The sequence below is a fragment of the Electrophorus electricus genome, chromosome 3 (assembly GCF_041902795.1).
Source record: "Electrophorus electricus isolate QZ-2024a chromosome 3, ASM4190279v1, whole genome shotgun sequence".
NCBI classification, from domain to species: domain Eukaryota; kingdom Metazoa; phylum Chordata; class Actinopteri; order Gymnotiformes; family Gymnotidae; genus Electrophorus; species Electrophorus electricus.
This window is the reverse complement of record NC_137499.1, coordinates 32501366-32516494: the sequence shown is the minus strand read 5'-3', so window position 1 is coordinate 32516494 and position 15129 is coordinate 32501366. Positions and strand designations below refer to the sequence as shown.

The 15129-nt window shown below is 39.8% G+C and overlaps 1 protein-coding gene across 3 annotated transcripts; it reads right to left on the bottom strand.

The window, feature by feature from the left end:
• Window positions 1-31: 31 nt before the first annotated feature.
• il12rb2l (interleukin 12 receptor, beta 2a, like) lies at window positions 32-14935 on the bottom strand. 3 transcript variants are annotated; one of them, XM_027003381.3, is made up of 16 exons: window positions 14687-14935; window positions 14283-14409; window positions 13614-13889; window positions 10538-10661; window positions 9812-9969; window positions 9583-9725; window positions 9324-9480; window positions 8860-8936; window positions 8396-8717; window positions 5905-6099; window positions 5427-5528; window positions 5176-5310; window positions 3468-3608; window positions 2782-2851; window positions 2549-2657; window positions 32-861 (listed from the first exon to the last, which is right to left on the bottom strand). In XM_027003381.3, the coding sequence occupies exons 2-16, from the start codon at window positions 14350-14352 to the stop codon at window positions 487-489; spliced, it is 2454 nt and encodes an 817-aa protein (XP_026859182.2). In that variant the 5' UTR covers window positions 14353-14409; window positions 14687-14935; the 3' UTR covers window positions 32-486. The 3 variants fall into 3 exon arrangements, with proteins under 3 accessions (XP_026859182.2, XP_026859181.2, XP_081567287.1); XM_027003380.3 differs by having other exon boundaries at window positions 14283-14935; XM_081711161.1 differs by lacking the exon at window positions 5905-6099 and having other exon boundaries at window positions 14283-14935.
• Window positions 14936-15129: the final 194 nt, after the last annotated feature.

Sequence of the window (15129 nt, the reverse complement as noted above, 5' to 3'; positions counted from 1 at the left end):
AATCAATTATTAGAGGACAGAATAGCAAGCATTTAGCTAAATGTGTTAGAAAATTATAAGGAAATGTGTTTAATATGATAGAATAAAAATAACATTATATAATTGTAAAAAGAACAAAACAAATAAACATTTAAAAACGTTTTAAGATAAAAACAATGACAAACACTAAGACCTGGTTTTACACATCTCTAAAAGTTTCAGGAGAGTCCAGCTCTGATCACAGTAGTGGAAGCTGTTCATGTGCGTAAGTTGTGGCAAAAACCCATGACTTTGCATGGCTTCTTCTTCCCGATATAAAAAGCTAGTCACAATATCTTTGACATTTTTATGAATGTCAAAGTGCATGCTCTGAATATGAAATTCAATTTGCATGCCCCTGCATTACATAATTTCAAATGTACCACAAAAAGTACAATATTGGAATCAATGCAATAGCCATTTCTATGGCAACACATAAGAATCAAGGTTCCGGGTACACAAAGCCAGTCACATGCAAGGCAAAAAATGTCTCTCATAGTCTGAGGGGTGTGGCTGCTCGTCCCATTCCTCATCCTCTTCGCCGCCCTGCTCGTAATCACTGTCAATCACCTGGCTGTAGTCTTTCCTTCTGTGAACCACTGCAGAACTGGTTCTCTTGAATCCTCCAGATTCCTGCTCATGAACTTCGCCCACTCCAGACTCTGGCTCCTCCTCCAGCTGGGCTGGATGCTGCTCCACCTCCGGTACCTCTGGTAACCCAACTATCTGTTTGCTGTCATCCTCCAGAACACGGGGGCTGTCAGAAACTATTACTTCCTCCACATTAGAAATCTTTAAGCTGTGCTCCACAAGGGTGCAAGCAGTAGGCCATGAGTGGTGGAACTGTAATACAAATGTGGACAGACTGTGAAAGTGCAGAGTCACTCTGATCTAATGAAAGGTATCTGCATGTATTGAACAAAAGTTACTGAATTCAAGGTACTAAACTCTGGTTTTCTTAATTAAAAGTGTATAGTGCTTACTTTGTAACACTTGATGACATGCATAAAAAACTTAATTAAAGAATAAATATTGAAGAATATAAATAGCTATCCTCACAATAGAAAATGTGGTAAATGCAGACTATTGGGGATGAAAATTGGAGTAAGTTTATTTCAGAATGGGGCACTGAATTTAATTTGAAAAAAAAAAATTAAGTAATTGAAAAGTTGAAACAAAGATGGCTGTAATGAAGGCTGAAGGCAGACACCCTACCCAGGAAACAAACCCAGGGCTGACAGGAGCCAGCTCCCTGTCACAGCAGCCAGAGCACCCATTTAACTTTCCTAAGTGATGGTCTCCATCACACTATCCTCCCCTTCAGAGGGTGACGGTCCCCATCACAATGCCTTAACCTCTGGGGGGTGCCCCACCACATGACACTGTTCACATGTCCCTCAATACAGAACTGCCCTTTCTATCAGGGCTCCGCCCATGCCCCTGATCAGGGGTCCTCACACTGGGCTACACCATCCCTTCACAGGAGGGGTGGGTTCATTAACCTGGGGCACGTTCCTGATAGCTTTGCCACCATCCCACCACTGCCACCAACTGTGAAAGATTCCCATCAGAGAATAGTATAATCCACAGTATCCCATTTGTGCTTTTGCATCAAGGATGGAGTACGGGGTTCACTGCACCATGAGTACAGGACACCTCCATCATATAAGTTTTTTTAAAAAGGAAAATAAATGGTTTTAAAAGTAAACAACAGTTCAGTAGGACTCTGATGCTCCTCAAACATTAATCAATAGTCCTAAGACTAGGCTTCAGTACCAAGCTGAAATAGAATGAGCAGCTGGTCAGCTGGCAGACAATCATTAAATGACTTAGACTCCCATCTCACCACCCTCTAACTTCTGTTTTACACCCCCTTAAATACAGGAAATCCCCTGCCCTGAGCTAAACCAACATCTCAGGCAGGTGGCTCTACAGAAGAACAATAAAATCAGCCTCAATTTGTTACAATGTGTCAATGTCAGTCCTATGCATGGTTCAATGGCCATTACATCAGTACATTTACCAGTAAATCTGAACATTTATTGACTCCTGACTATTGAGTCCTTTTCTCTATATAGGTGTTCTTGTTTAGCAACTCCCCCTACCCTTGTATGGTCATGGGCCCTTATGACCTGTACAAGGGCTGGAGCTGCTTCAGCTTCCACTCTTTTGGAACTCAGGTAAGTCTACTTATTTGATTCACTGCATGTTGTATCAGGTATCTCTACTCTCTGGCAGGTGACACGGTGATGGGGCAGGTCTCTGACTTCATCACAATGGCTAAATACATTTTACCCCATTAATGCAGACTGTCCCAGTCATAGTCCCAGCATGTCCTTTCACTGTACACTTTGATTCTTTCCCTGTTCTATCACACTATCAATCTGATTCAACTTAACAGCTAATTATCAAGCTCCTTGTGTGCTCCACTGGGAGGGTAAGAACAGGAAACCATTAAAGCCTTCAGGATAGGGCTCCATCAGGACTCGCTCTTGCCTATCCCGTACAAAAGGACGCAAAAAATACATACTGGACTGCTACTCATTTGGGCATGAAGGTTCTCCCCTTTAAACAAGCTGCTGTTGTTGGGGTCTGGAATTCTGTGGGGCCATGTGGACCATTGCTGTGATGAACAGCACCTGGACAATGGAGAGCAGACATCAGTTCTGCAAGTGCAACAACCATTTGGCTAAACTGATATTTTAAGGCTTTAATCGGGATTATTCATATACAGAAACAATATGTAACAGCAACAGAACTTACCAGACAATCACAATTATGCATGAAATGATGAGTATAGAAATCACTATGACTGTGACAAAGATAGGGTTATCTGAAACAAACCAGACACATGGACAAAATATCATGGGATAAGACATCATCCTATACGCATAACATAGTCTCTACTATAGTAAAGGGTTAACAAACATAGCAGATCAAGACCTGGACAAAGAAGACATACGTGTGAGGCCTGGTGATCAAGGCATTGACTTGAGTGATGATATCTAAAAATAGCAGCCATTCTGGTAAATAAGAGTTGCTGCAGTCCCAAATCAATCTGTCTTAACAAAAATGTGAAGTGATATTTCCCCAGATTTCAGGTCTGCTTTTAAACCGATTTCCTTAGAAACAATGATGGGACTGAAGTGAATAAGCCAATAAGCAAAGTGGCACTAGTATTACATGGTATGAACACAGCTGAAGCCAGGCTAACTGCTGGGAGAAGAGTATGTGTTCAATAAGGCTTGAAATGAAGACACCTGTTATAAGTTCAGAAAACATTCTTTTACCTTCATATACTGCATATAATTAGTAATATTTGAAGAACTGGTTCATGTTAGAATACTCCATAAATGAAATGTCCTTATTTATTAAGTAAGTAATAAGTAATAAACATACAGAAACATGACAGTGAAACAGAAATGAGTATTTTGATGCAGAGGAGGTACCAGGGGTTTTTGTGGTGAAACTGGTAGTTGCCTTCTCTCCCTCACCAGCTTCGGTCATAGCGCTGATCCAGACGTCGTAATGCTGACCGGGCTTTAACTCACGCAACTGGACACTGCTCATGTGCCTGCTCACATTTACCACTGATGAAAAGACACAAGCTGCCAGTTAGAGATGGAGACAACACAGTTTTCTCAGCCCTGCATTTGAACATTACAGCTTTGCTAGCACCCATAACACTAAATGGCTTGAACACATAGACAGACAGAGCTCTATTTTAATGAATAAAAACATTTAAATGTAACAGCAGTCATGTTTCACTCTTTCAGTAGTTTCATGGATGCCCAATTAGGAAGCATATTCCTAGGCACTCTTAAGTTCGCCATCAGAAAGCATGGCAAACAAAGTCCAAAGAACTTTGAGTGCTTTGGAATAACCTGGATTTATGCATGAATGGCACCTAAAATGCCCATGTTACTAACAAGGTGTGTCAAGCAGGTTTCTCTTATACCAGGAGGATTCAGTCATTTTGTCCCAGAGGGGCCTCTCAATTGCTTGGACAGGCCCTTGTCATCTCAAGACAGGACTACACTATTCCTCCTTAGCACACCTTGCACACACCACTAGATGCATGCAGATGATCTAGAATACAGCAGCACAACTCATATTCAGTCTTCTCAAGCTCACATATATCATTCCATTTTTTTCACTCTGTGTTTAGCAAACCTGAGATGAGCAGTAATGGATTTTGCAGAGCAAATTTTGCAGGACACCCATTCCATTTTAGAGTAACAATGGTGCTGATTTTTTTTTTTCCTTTTACAAACTATTCTGTAATCTAAAAACAAAACAAAACAATGTGTCTTCTATGTCTCATTAAAATCTTATTTGATAGAGTCACACTGAACATATTGAAACCAAATTCTAAAACCCAACTTGTATGTGTATTTTATAGCAAGTCAAATCAAGTCCAAACCTCATCTGAATTGATCATGAACACCGGTCTTTAATTGACCTCTTTTAAAGGTGTAATTTGGCTAGAAGTCCACATACTTTTTCCATCAACAATCTTGACTTTTTAAACCACATCCTAAATTAAGACATGGCAATGTAAAATATTTTGGGTATTGTCTCTTAAATGCAGCTGGGTTTATTAATATGACCAGAAATGGTCATCAACACATCTAAAAAGTGTATGTGTTGCTAGGAGCTATTTATGCAGAAAACCAAGTGATTCAAAGGGGTTCACAAACTTTTCTTGCAACTGTATGTGTGGCTGTTGTAATAGCAGTTGTCAGAAACTTTCTCTGTAGAAAAGAGACTGCCACTTCACATAGTATTTGGACTGGGGCTTTAAAAGATGGAATGTAAACATCAAACATTATGTCAAACATGAGCCAAACCTGGTCAGATTCGATGCACTGAATGAGTTTGTATGCCTATGATAAATGACTGTGCTAGAGTAAAAAAATAACTCTAATATACTTAAAAGATAAATGTGATCAGAAAATAAGTAACCAGGTCTCTGTCTCTATTTTCAGGGAAAAAAAAACAAAAACAAAAAAAACAGTTAATCACCATTGCAGTTAATACTGTAGGCATGATAGTTCCTAAAGCAGAACTGGGGACACTGATGGTCCTTAAATGCCTGTGGATTGTTTAAGGGTCGTGTGTGGGCATTTATTCCCTTCTGTTATGAAGTCTCAGTACCTGAGCCGTTATCAAGGTGCACCAAGTAATACAGAATGAGGCCTGGGCTTGTATTAAGTGAGATGGGTGTCCATGTCAAGTCCACGGTGGATGAAGAGATGTTCATGATTTGGAGGTCTGTGACTTTCGGAGGGACTGAAGGACGAAAGAGGTGACCAAAATGAAAAGTGAAGATCCACACAATAAAACAGCAATCCAAATAGCATTGATCATGTTGTCCAAATATCTCTGAAGTAATAGAATCAACATACCTTTTTGAACAGTGTATGCAATACTATACCCCAGTAAATGGCTACAGTTATTGACAACTGCAAACAGAGATACATTGTATGCAGTGTAGTCCCACAATGGACCTGTAGATGGAGACAAATATTAATAGTGTAGCACCACTTCCTGAGAACAGGTAATTTACCAATGTACCAATCATTATACAGTAATTGTGAAAAGAAACATTTTTGCAGGTGCACTAAGCACGCTTTTCGGAATTCTAGCCCCCCTGAGTGGCTAACCCAAAACCCAAAGATTCATATACACGTAGAGTGAAATGAAAGTGGAATCCTGGAGAGAGAGCAGTAATTCAGCTTCAGCTATCTGCATGCTTACAAGATGTAGTAGGAGGAAATAAAACAGCTCTTTTTCATATCAACAGACTGCTGTTTAAACATCCAAAGCTTTAAGATGTAGTACAATTGCCATATTTCAAACACATGCATGCTCACATGCCCATACCTTTGACTACAACGGAGCTCTGGCTCTTGTTCACCTTGACCCAGTTCAGGCACAGGATGCGATGTAGTTTTATGGGCTTATGCTGCACTACAAATTCCTGCACTCTCTCAGAGAACCATGTGGGCACACACCACGACACGCTGAGTTCATTTCTTGCCCCTCTCACCTTTGGTTTCACCGTGGGTGTCGGCACATCTAGAAACACAGCATAGAACTTGTTATACCTCTTGCACTCCGAGGACAAAAAGCTTCTGGTCACTATAAGGAGGTATGGTGGCTTGGTGATTAGCCTGTTTGCCTCTCAGCACTAGGGTCTTGAGATCAAGTCCCTATCTGGGTGAAGTTTCCATGTTCTGTCTGTGTTGGTTTCCTCCCACAGTCCAAAAACATGGAAGTTAGGTTGACTGGATACTCTAAATTGTCTTGTGTGTATGCATGTATGTCCAGTGATGGTTAATGTCCTGGTCTTAACCTTTTCCTTGTACCTGCTGCAATCCCCCAGGGGGCTGTGGTTTCTAATTGAGAGTATGCTGTGGGTAAATTGGCTGCTGCTTTTCATCAGGTGTGTGAGTGTGTAAAAAATCCTATATGATATTTGTAAAGCTTCCTTGAGTTTGAGAAATATAGTGCTATATAAATGCAACCAATAATACTATGGGGCTTCTGCTAGACCCCCAGTGGCTCAGAAATAGACCAAGTTTTCTAACCTTTCAAAAGTGAATTTTACAACAGTCTATTTCAAATGTTTAGTCAACTTAGAGCAGAATCAAATGTGATGATAAACTAATGCTCAGATTACAAGTTAGTCAAGTCCAAGTGACTTGGAAAAAAGATGGGTAAATCCTCAATGGAAGCAAAGATACTCCACAGACTATTGTTAGAAGGGGACAATCATTACCTCAGTATGCAAGAAATTTAAATTATTAATACCTCGTGTGAAAAGAGCTTGTCCTGAGAAATTCTTGCTGACCCGTGCCGACAGTGCATGGTTCACTTAGCTACAGTCATTGTGGGAAGGATGGGTTCATTACATTATTCTGGTGGCTCTGCCTATTGTGATTGTGTTTGTTCTCATTGATTGTTTCATGTATATCTTCATATGTACATTATATTCAAAGTTCAGTTTCTAACACTGTAGCAGAAAAGGGGGTAAACAAAAACATGATAAAAAATACTGACTATTTTAAAAAATCTGAATCAGGATATAATTTAAACGATTAACTAATTATTGTTGTGTTTTAGCACTGATTACTCTTGATCTGTGCCTGGTTTTGTGCCCTTATGGGCCCCCGCACTAGGGAGGGGTTGCCATGTCTACCTTAGCACAAGGAGATGAGCAAGAGGAGGGTCATTCGTTAATTACAAATTTTTTCTTTTTCCACCTGGGTAAAACACAAAACATAAGCAGGTCTGGGATTTTACTCTTATAATTGGTACCTATAAGAAGTTTTTCACTCAGTCCTGGTGGGGAATTCTCCTTGTATGTGTTATTCTTAAGAAATAAAAGAGGAGGCTTGTTAGAATTTCCTGTAAGGAGAATATTGTTCTTGTAAACAGATATGGTTTGATCTAGCTACAGGTGGCTGTTTCTCTTAATATACTGTACACCCTACATGTTTGAACACATTGCACCTGCTATATCATTTATCGTATAATTTTCCACTTAACCATATGCTTTGCCATCTATATATACTCATGTAACTCTAAAAAAAGTATTCATGCTTCTCAGCATCTCTGACTCTATCACTTATTCTGAGAACAGTACCCCAGGGCCATGAGGGAGGACAACCAGACCAGGCTAGGCAGACAGTTTGACAAGAAGGGACAGGCTAAGGAAAGTTTTTCCTTTCAGTGGTCTCATGTGAGAATATAACAAAGACCCAGACACACAAAGTTTATGTAAACTTCAGATCAGTTCATCATAAGATGAGTCATATATGCTTTTGTGACACAGGCTAGTCTTGGCTAGTCAGATGTCTAGATGTGCACTTCCAAATAGCTTTTCCTTTTTCCCCCATAAAGATGAGAAGCATTTGTATTGCAGTATTATTCGCAGTTATAGAGACAGGTGCATCCCAGATTTGGCAATGCAGTAGCTATGACTTTGAAAAATTGCACACACTGACATTTTTCACTGTATGTAGGATAATCTTTTTTGTATGAATCTCTGCATGTAACTGGTACCACAGGGGTTAAATATGTATTGGCTAAATGTAGAAAGTAAGGTGGGCATGCCCAGCTTAAAGATAAGGAAGTGCTAAAGGAAAAGCTCAGCTCTAACGAGTTTAGTTTCTGACAAGTTAAAAAAAAAGGTTAAGAATGTTCAGACTAGGGCTGCACCACTGAATCAGTAATAACTAACAAACAATGATGATAAAGCTGTTGGCAGCAAATTTCTTTATCAGGTGTTTTAGGTTGCTGCAAAGCTAGGCAGGTACAAACAGATATGTGGAGCATTTGAAAGCTGGAAGAGGCTTCAGCAGTGACTCACCAGTCCTGGGTAATGCTACGAATGATGGGATCGATTCACCCTGTGTCGTGCTAGCTGCCACAGAAACAGCTTTCACTTCTGTGATGGGAACTTTGAGAGGGATAGACTGGAAACAGCTCTCTTCTTGATCACAGGTTTGTGGGGCACATGAAGTGACATTCTCCACTCCTTTTCCATCCGTTACTATCCCAGACTGCATACATGTTTCTTCAGCCGTGTAGCCTGTTCTGTTCGATCTCATGCTCATGTCAGAGCCATTATGCAGCCTCACTCTCACCATGTAGCTGCTGATCTTGCCTTGTGCCTGGGACACAGGCATCTCCTTGGCCAGCAAGGAAGATGGGACACAGTGATCAGGAGCCAGGCAGAAAGAGGATGGGCCAAATGCTAATCGCCTGTTGAACTGTGACTGTCATGACAGAGTGAGCTGCATAGCTGCAATGATGTGGTGTGTGGATGCATACCTTCCACAGAATTTTGCAGGTAGGTGCCTCCAAACTAGGCTCACAGACACTCCACACATCAAGTTTTCCGAGAGGAACTGAGGAAAATGAGGAAAAGAAAAACTTTGCATCACAGCATTGCACTAATTATAATAAAGTAGATAGGTGATAGTGGGTGTTTAACAAAAAAAGCAAGATGTTTAATTAATCTAGGATTAGTGATGTTGACAGGGATCATGCTGCATTTCCACAGAATAAAAAGTCTTATGACAAGTCATTTAACTTAAACATAGACAGTGATAATCTTGGCCCTGCCTGTTAAAAACCTAGACTGAACTGTATTATAACCAACATTCTCAGAGAAATACAAAAACTATAAAAAAAAACTATAGAAAAATATAAAAACTCAAAAATGAAACCAATGTAAGAATGTTAAAGAATGAAAATAACTTTGCTCTCTTTAGTTGCTGTATTTAAGTGCTGACCTGCAGGAGGAGTCTTGGCATTATATTCCTCACTCCAGTCACTCATAACAACATAATTTCTCATTACAGAACTCAACCAACAGCGAACACGAAATGTGTATGTGGTGAAGGGCACAGGGTCTTCTAGGACAAAATTTGCCTCATGACTGGCTTCATCCTACACCCCAACACATATACACACACACAAATAAAAATCAATTTAATCTGAAATTTCTTCAAAACTAAGAAAGGACACATTTTATCCTGTGTACCATCTCACCTCTGTCCAATCTGGGTCACATGGCCTCCGGTACTGGACCTTACAAAGCCACTGGGCTGGAAGGCCTGCATCCCTCTTAGCCTCCCACAGGATCTCCAGTGGCTTGGGTTCATGGCCAGTGATGAGGGGAGCACTTGGCTGAACTGAAGAAGATGGATGTGAAAGAACAGTAGAAGTTTAGGAAGTGTGAGGTGTGAACAGCATGTGTGGGAGAAGGGGCAGAGCTCACCGATGGCGTCCATGTCGAAGGTAACCTCATCTGACCACACAGAGCCCAGTGCGTTTGAAGCAGAGAGCCAAGCTCTGAGGCCAGAACCAGCATTGTATTTGGCTCGCTGGATAATGACACTGTTGTTGACCCCCAACTTTAGAGGAGAGCCACCAACCCTATAATCATGCACGCACACACATACACACACACAGAGAAAGAGAGAGAGAGTGGTGAGGCTACACTATACTGCAGCTCTAAGCTGAGGAACCACTAGACAACAGAAATTAGAGACAGCAGATATCAGCATTCATTATTAGTATTGCAATTGGCTAGTGTCACAATATGCATTTCTTAGCATGTAATCAGCACGATCAGTACTTCTACAACTGATCAAATAAATATCTCCTTTTTTTTTAGTTACACAGAGACATACAGTCAAATTATCAGCTGCATGATAAAACTCAGCTGACAATGTTAACTCATTATTCTTTTTTTTTTTACCAACTGTATGATTTTTCTTCCTTCTGTTCTTTCTCATGCTAATACTTTTTCATAGCGTTCTCATAGACTTGTGAATGTTTGCTGATACCTATTCCGAATCCCATTTCAATCTTATAGGAGTTTATTCGTATTGTACTTCATATTAGCTTCAGAGAGGTCTTGTACTTATTATGGCACAGAAAAGATTGAACTAACTCTGTTAAAAATATACACCAAAGTGATTAATTTTGTGAATGATTTTACCCATTTCCATGCATGTCCTCCAGATGCAGGGTGAAGTTCATGGGGTTTAAGAGGTTGTGGGGCCAGCTGCAATTCATATTCATTTCAACATCTTCAAGTGGAATTGAACAAATGGGAGGAGGATCTGCAGACAGGAAGATTCAAAAACTGTGTGCCACTGGTAGGGCAGAACCCAACAAGGGTCAAAAAAATTCAGAAAGAAAAACCAAACAAAAATCCCCACCAGCAGCCGTGGGCTTTGTAAGTGTTCTCAATACCTCCAAAACACATTTCAGTGTTTCACTTAAAAAAAAAAAAAAAAAAAAAAAAAAAAAAAAAAAAAAGACCCTCAAGGGAGGGTACATATTATAGCAAATATAAAAATATTGACATAGTCCTATAGGTAGTGATCTAGTCTAATTCTTCTTTAACTGTATGGTCAACAGCTACCATCATGCAACCCCATTAAGTTGCATGGAATCTTGTTACAGTCTGATCTACAGTGGGATCATCACAAATGCTACTGACAAGAAAACCAAGAATAAATTAAACTTTGAGGAGACTGACATGGCATGCAAATCTGACACATGCTCTGTCAAACCAGACTGGCAGTGTTCAGAAATGAGCATGCCAAATAATAATGGGCATAGTATATTTTTCCTTATCAAAAAGCTCTTCAGACTTTATTTTTTAGGTATGGTTTACCAGACAGAGAAGAAGCTCGGTGTATGAAGTTCATATTCAGCCTTTTAAACTCTCTTTAGAAAGTAAACCAGACATCTGACCAACAAACCAGGAACAAAAAGAAATTGAGGATCTCAAAAATGAGAACCGAGATATGGAAAATGACACAACCCATTTAAAAAAAAAATAAAAATAAAAATAAATAAATGCAGACATATTGAGTGGCTATTAGTGGTGTAAAAGTATTTGCCCCCTTCCTGATATCTTTTTTTTTTTTTGCATGTTTGTCACACTTAAATGTTTCAGATCAAACAAATTTAGACAAAGAACACAAGTAAACACAAAATGCAGTTTTAAAATGAAGGTTTTATTGTTAAGGGGGGGGCGGAATCCAAACCTACATGGTCCTGTGTGAAAAAGTGATTGCCCCCTAAACCTAATAACTGGTTGGGCCACCCTTAGCAGCAACAACTGCAATCAAGCCTTTGCGATACCTGGCAACGAGTCTTTTACAGCGCTGTGGAGCAATTTTGGCCCACTCACTAACCTTTGCGGAATTGTTGTAATTCAGCTACATTGGAGGGTTTTTGAGCATGAACCACCATTTTAAGGTCATATCCCAGCATCTCAGATTCAGGTCAGGACTTTGACTGGGCCTCAAGTCTTCATTTTGTTTTTCTTAAGCCATTCAGAGGTGGACTTGCTGGTGTTTTTTGGATCATCGTCCTGCTGCAGAACCCAAGTGCACTTCAGCTTGTACATGTCGTCACTGCGCTCTTGGGGTAATTTTGGTCAGCCGGCCACTCCTGAGAAGGTTCACCACTGTTCCATTTTTTTTGCCATTTGTGGATAATGGCTCTCACTGTGGTTCACTTGAGTCCCAAAACTTTAGAAATGGCTTTATAAAACTTTCCAGACTGATAGATCTCAAATACTTTGTATTTCATTTGTTCCTGAAATTCTTTGGATTGCAGCATGCTGTCTATCTTTTGAGGAGCATTTCGCCTATTTCACTTTGTCAGGCAGGTCCCATTTAAGTGATTTCTTGATTAAGAACAGGTGTGGTAGTAATCAGACCTGGGTGTGGCTAGAGAAATTGAACTCAGCTTTCCAAAGATGTGATAAACCACAGTTAATTTATGTTTTAAAGGGGGGGTTTGATTGCTTGATTGCCGTTGTTGCTGCTGTTGCTGCTAAGGGTGGCCCAACCAGTTATTAGGTTTAGGGGGCCATTAGGTTTGACTTTTTTCCCCCCTTAATAATAAAAACCTTCATTTAAAAACTGCATTTTGTGTTTACTTGTGTTATCTTTGTCTAATATATAAATTTGTTTCATGATCTGAAACAATTAATGTGAAAATCAGGAAGGGGGAAAACACTTTTTCACACCACTATATTTACATGAGATTTAGGTTTTAATTATTTATTCTAGAAGATTTTGTGTTACGGAACGCTCGCCTCCCCTGAGTCACGTGGTTTGGCCTGCCCATGTGCAGTGGGAGGATATGTTTGTGGCCACGCCTGCACACCTGCGCCTCGTCCTGTCTGTGTATTTAAACCCGCATCAGCGTGTGCACTGTCGTCGGTTATTGTTCATGTTCGCGTTGTTAAACGCATGCGTGTTTATCGTGTTTGTTTAATGCTAAGCGTTACATGTTCATGTTCATGTTCATGTTCATGTTCATGTTCATGTTCATGTTCATGTTCATGTTCATGTTCTTCGTTTGTAATACGTGTGAGTGCCGTTATCGTTATGTGATAAATGTTTGTCCGCGTCGCTGGAGGCTGTGCGTCCTGCCCCTCGCCGTACTCGGGTCACCACGCGTTACATTGTTACTACACAATTCAGTCTTGTAGTGACCTAATCCTGCAGGTACTGATCTTGTCCTGCAGGTAATGATTTAGTGTTGAGTTGTGCAAAACAATGCCCCCCCCCCCCCCCCCAAGAATGAATTTACCCTCTAAAATAATTTAAACCAAAAAGAAGTTTCCTCAACGAACCAGACGTGGGGTGCAGCCCAAACCAAAAGCACACACTTTGGAGGGTGTAGGCTGAGGGCTGTATGTCAGGGTCAGAGCCACAAATAGTCAACTGTCCTTTGATGAAGGTGCACTGGACGATATAGAGTGTTGTCCCTATTTTTCTCCCATTAGTAAAATAATTATCCCTTTTTTGTTTACATAAACAAATTATCCCTTTTTTGTTTACATACTTACCTTTATATATATATATATATATATATATATATATATATATATATATATATATATATATATATATATATATATAAAAAGGTAAGTATACACTATTTTCAACACAGGGCATATAGTGCATTTGAATTTAACACCCTTTCCGTTTCCTTTGTCATTCATGATACACAGATATTGACTGAGAGAACTGTGTGATACTCACAGCCTTCTTTCACTGTACAGCTTGCTGGGTCCTGTCCATGGCATGTAACTGTGCATACATTCTGTATGTCTTGTTTTTTCACAGTGGTGGTGAAATGTGCACTGACTGGGTTACATTGATTAAACTTGGCTTGTACTTGCTGTTCAAGCAGGAGTTGAAGGTCACAGTGACACTTCTGCGTGGAGATTGGTGGAAGTGCTTGACACTCAATATACACATTCCAGTCCACAGATTGAACCTTATTCCACCAGCAGTTGATATTCTCTCCAAAAGAGACTTGATTAACAAAGAAACATGTGTGAAAAGTGAAAAACAGGGAAAAACAGATGTTATTAAAAACGTTATTAAAAATGTAAAGTTACGGTATAGTTTTCCAGTTGTTCTATAATGTTCTTTTTGTTTGCAAATACTTAGATTTAAAGTATCTTATGTTTTCAAATGTGAAATTTCAATCCTGAAAGGTTAATGCAAGTATTTAATCATTTATAAGGTCATGTTTTTGAAAACGAAACGCAATAGGATGTCTGTTTTTTCGTTTGATAGAGAGCCTATCAACTATAGAAATGGCCTACTATTTTAGGCACATGTTGCAATTTTGGAAACGCACGCATCCGAATCGATTTAAACGATTCAATACTCATCAAAACAAGGACTGAAAATATCACTTACCGTATAAACACTGCCAGACGACGTGTACTGTGAGAAGAGGTAGAACCAGGGTGCGAGTCTTCCATGCCATCACTTACATCACTATCTTACTTGTTACATCCTTTCCTTGGTACGACTCTTAAGTGGCCTACAGTGAAGTGCAAAGGAGCATTCTAAGTACAAGTTTGCGTGTTGTTACCATTTAGATAATTACAATTTAATTACAATTTATTGCAGATATTACAAAAATAGAATTATTCTCATAGAGAACAGCCAGATGTTCCGCTGAGGGCGAGAACTCCAGTATCTCGCTCGTTTTTCTATGACTATGACTTCCTGTTGTCTTATTTCAGCTTATTAAAGTCGGCGACCAGGCACACATCTCTCCGATCTCCCTTTGTTCACGATTGTGTTTACACACTTACGTCTCAGCCAGGACCATTTAAATACATTTAGAGGGGGTACAAACTGAAACGATTTCATTTTTAGGCTATATCAATGTTTCAAGTCTTCTCTTCGTGTGTTTTCATGTGGGCACTGCTTCATCTTTTCCTTATTGTACGTTTTATAGGAATCAATTAATCCAAAGATCTGTAAGAACAGTTATTTCAAGTCATCATTTAATTCTAGAGACGCGTTTCCGAGCTTGTGTCAGAACGTCTCACTTGACTGTTTCCCTGAAAGGGTCCGCCCATGCTAATCTCGAAATCCACGTGGTACGTAAGATAATATCAGGCTTCTGTACGACAGTGCAACTCGTGGAAGAATCCGTCCCCCTACAACATAAAAAACCTATTTTGACTTTTTGTTTTCATAACTATTTCTCTTTTTTCAAGACAGTTTAGAATTATCACTGTTCATGTAGCCT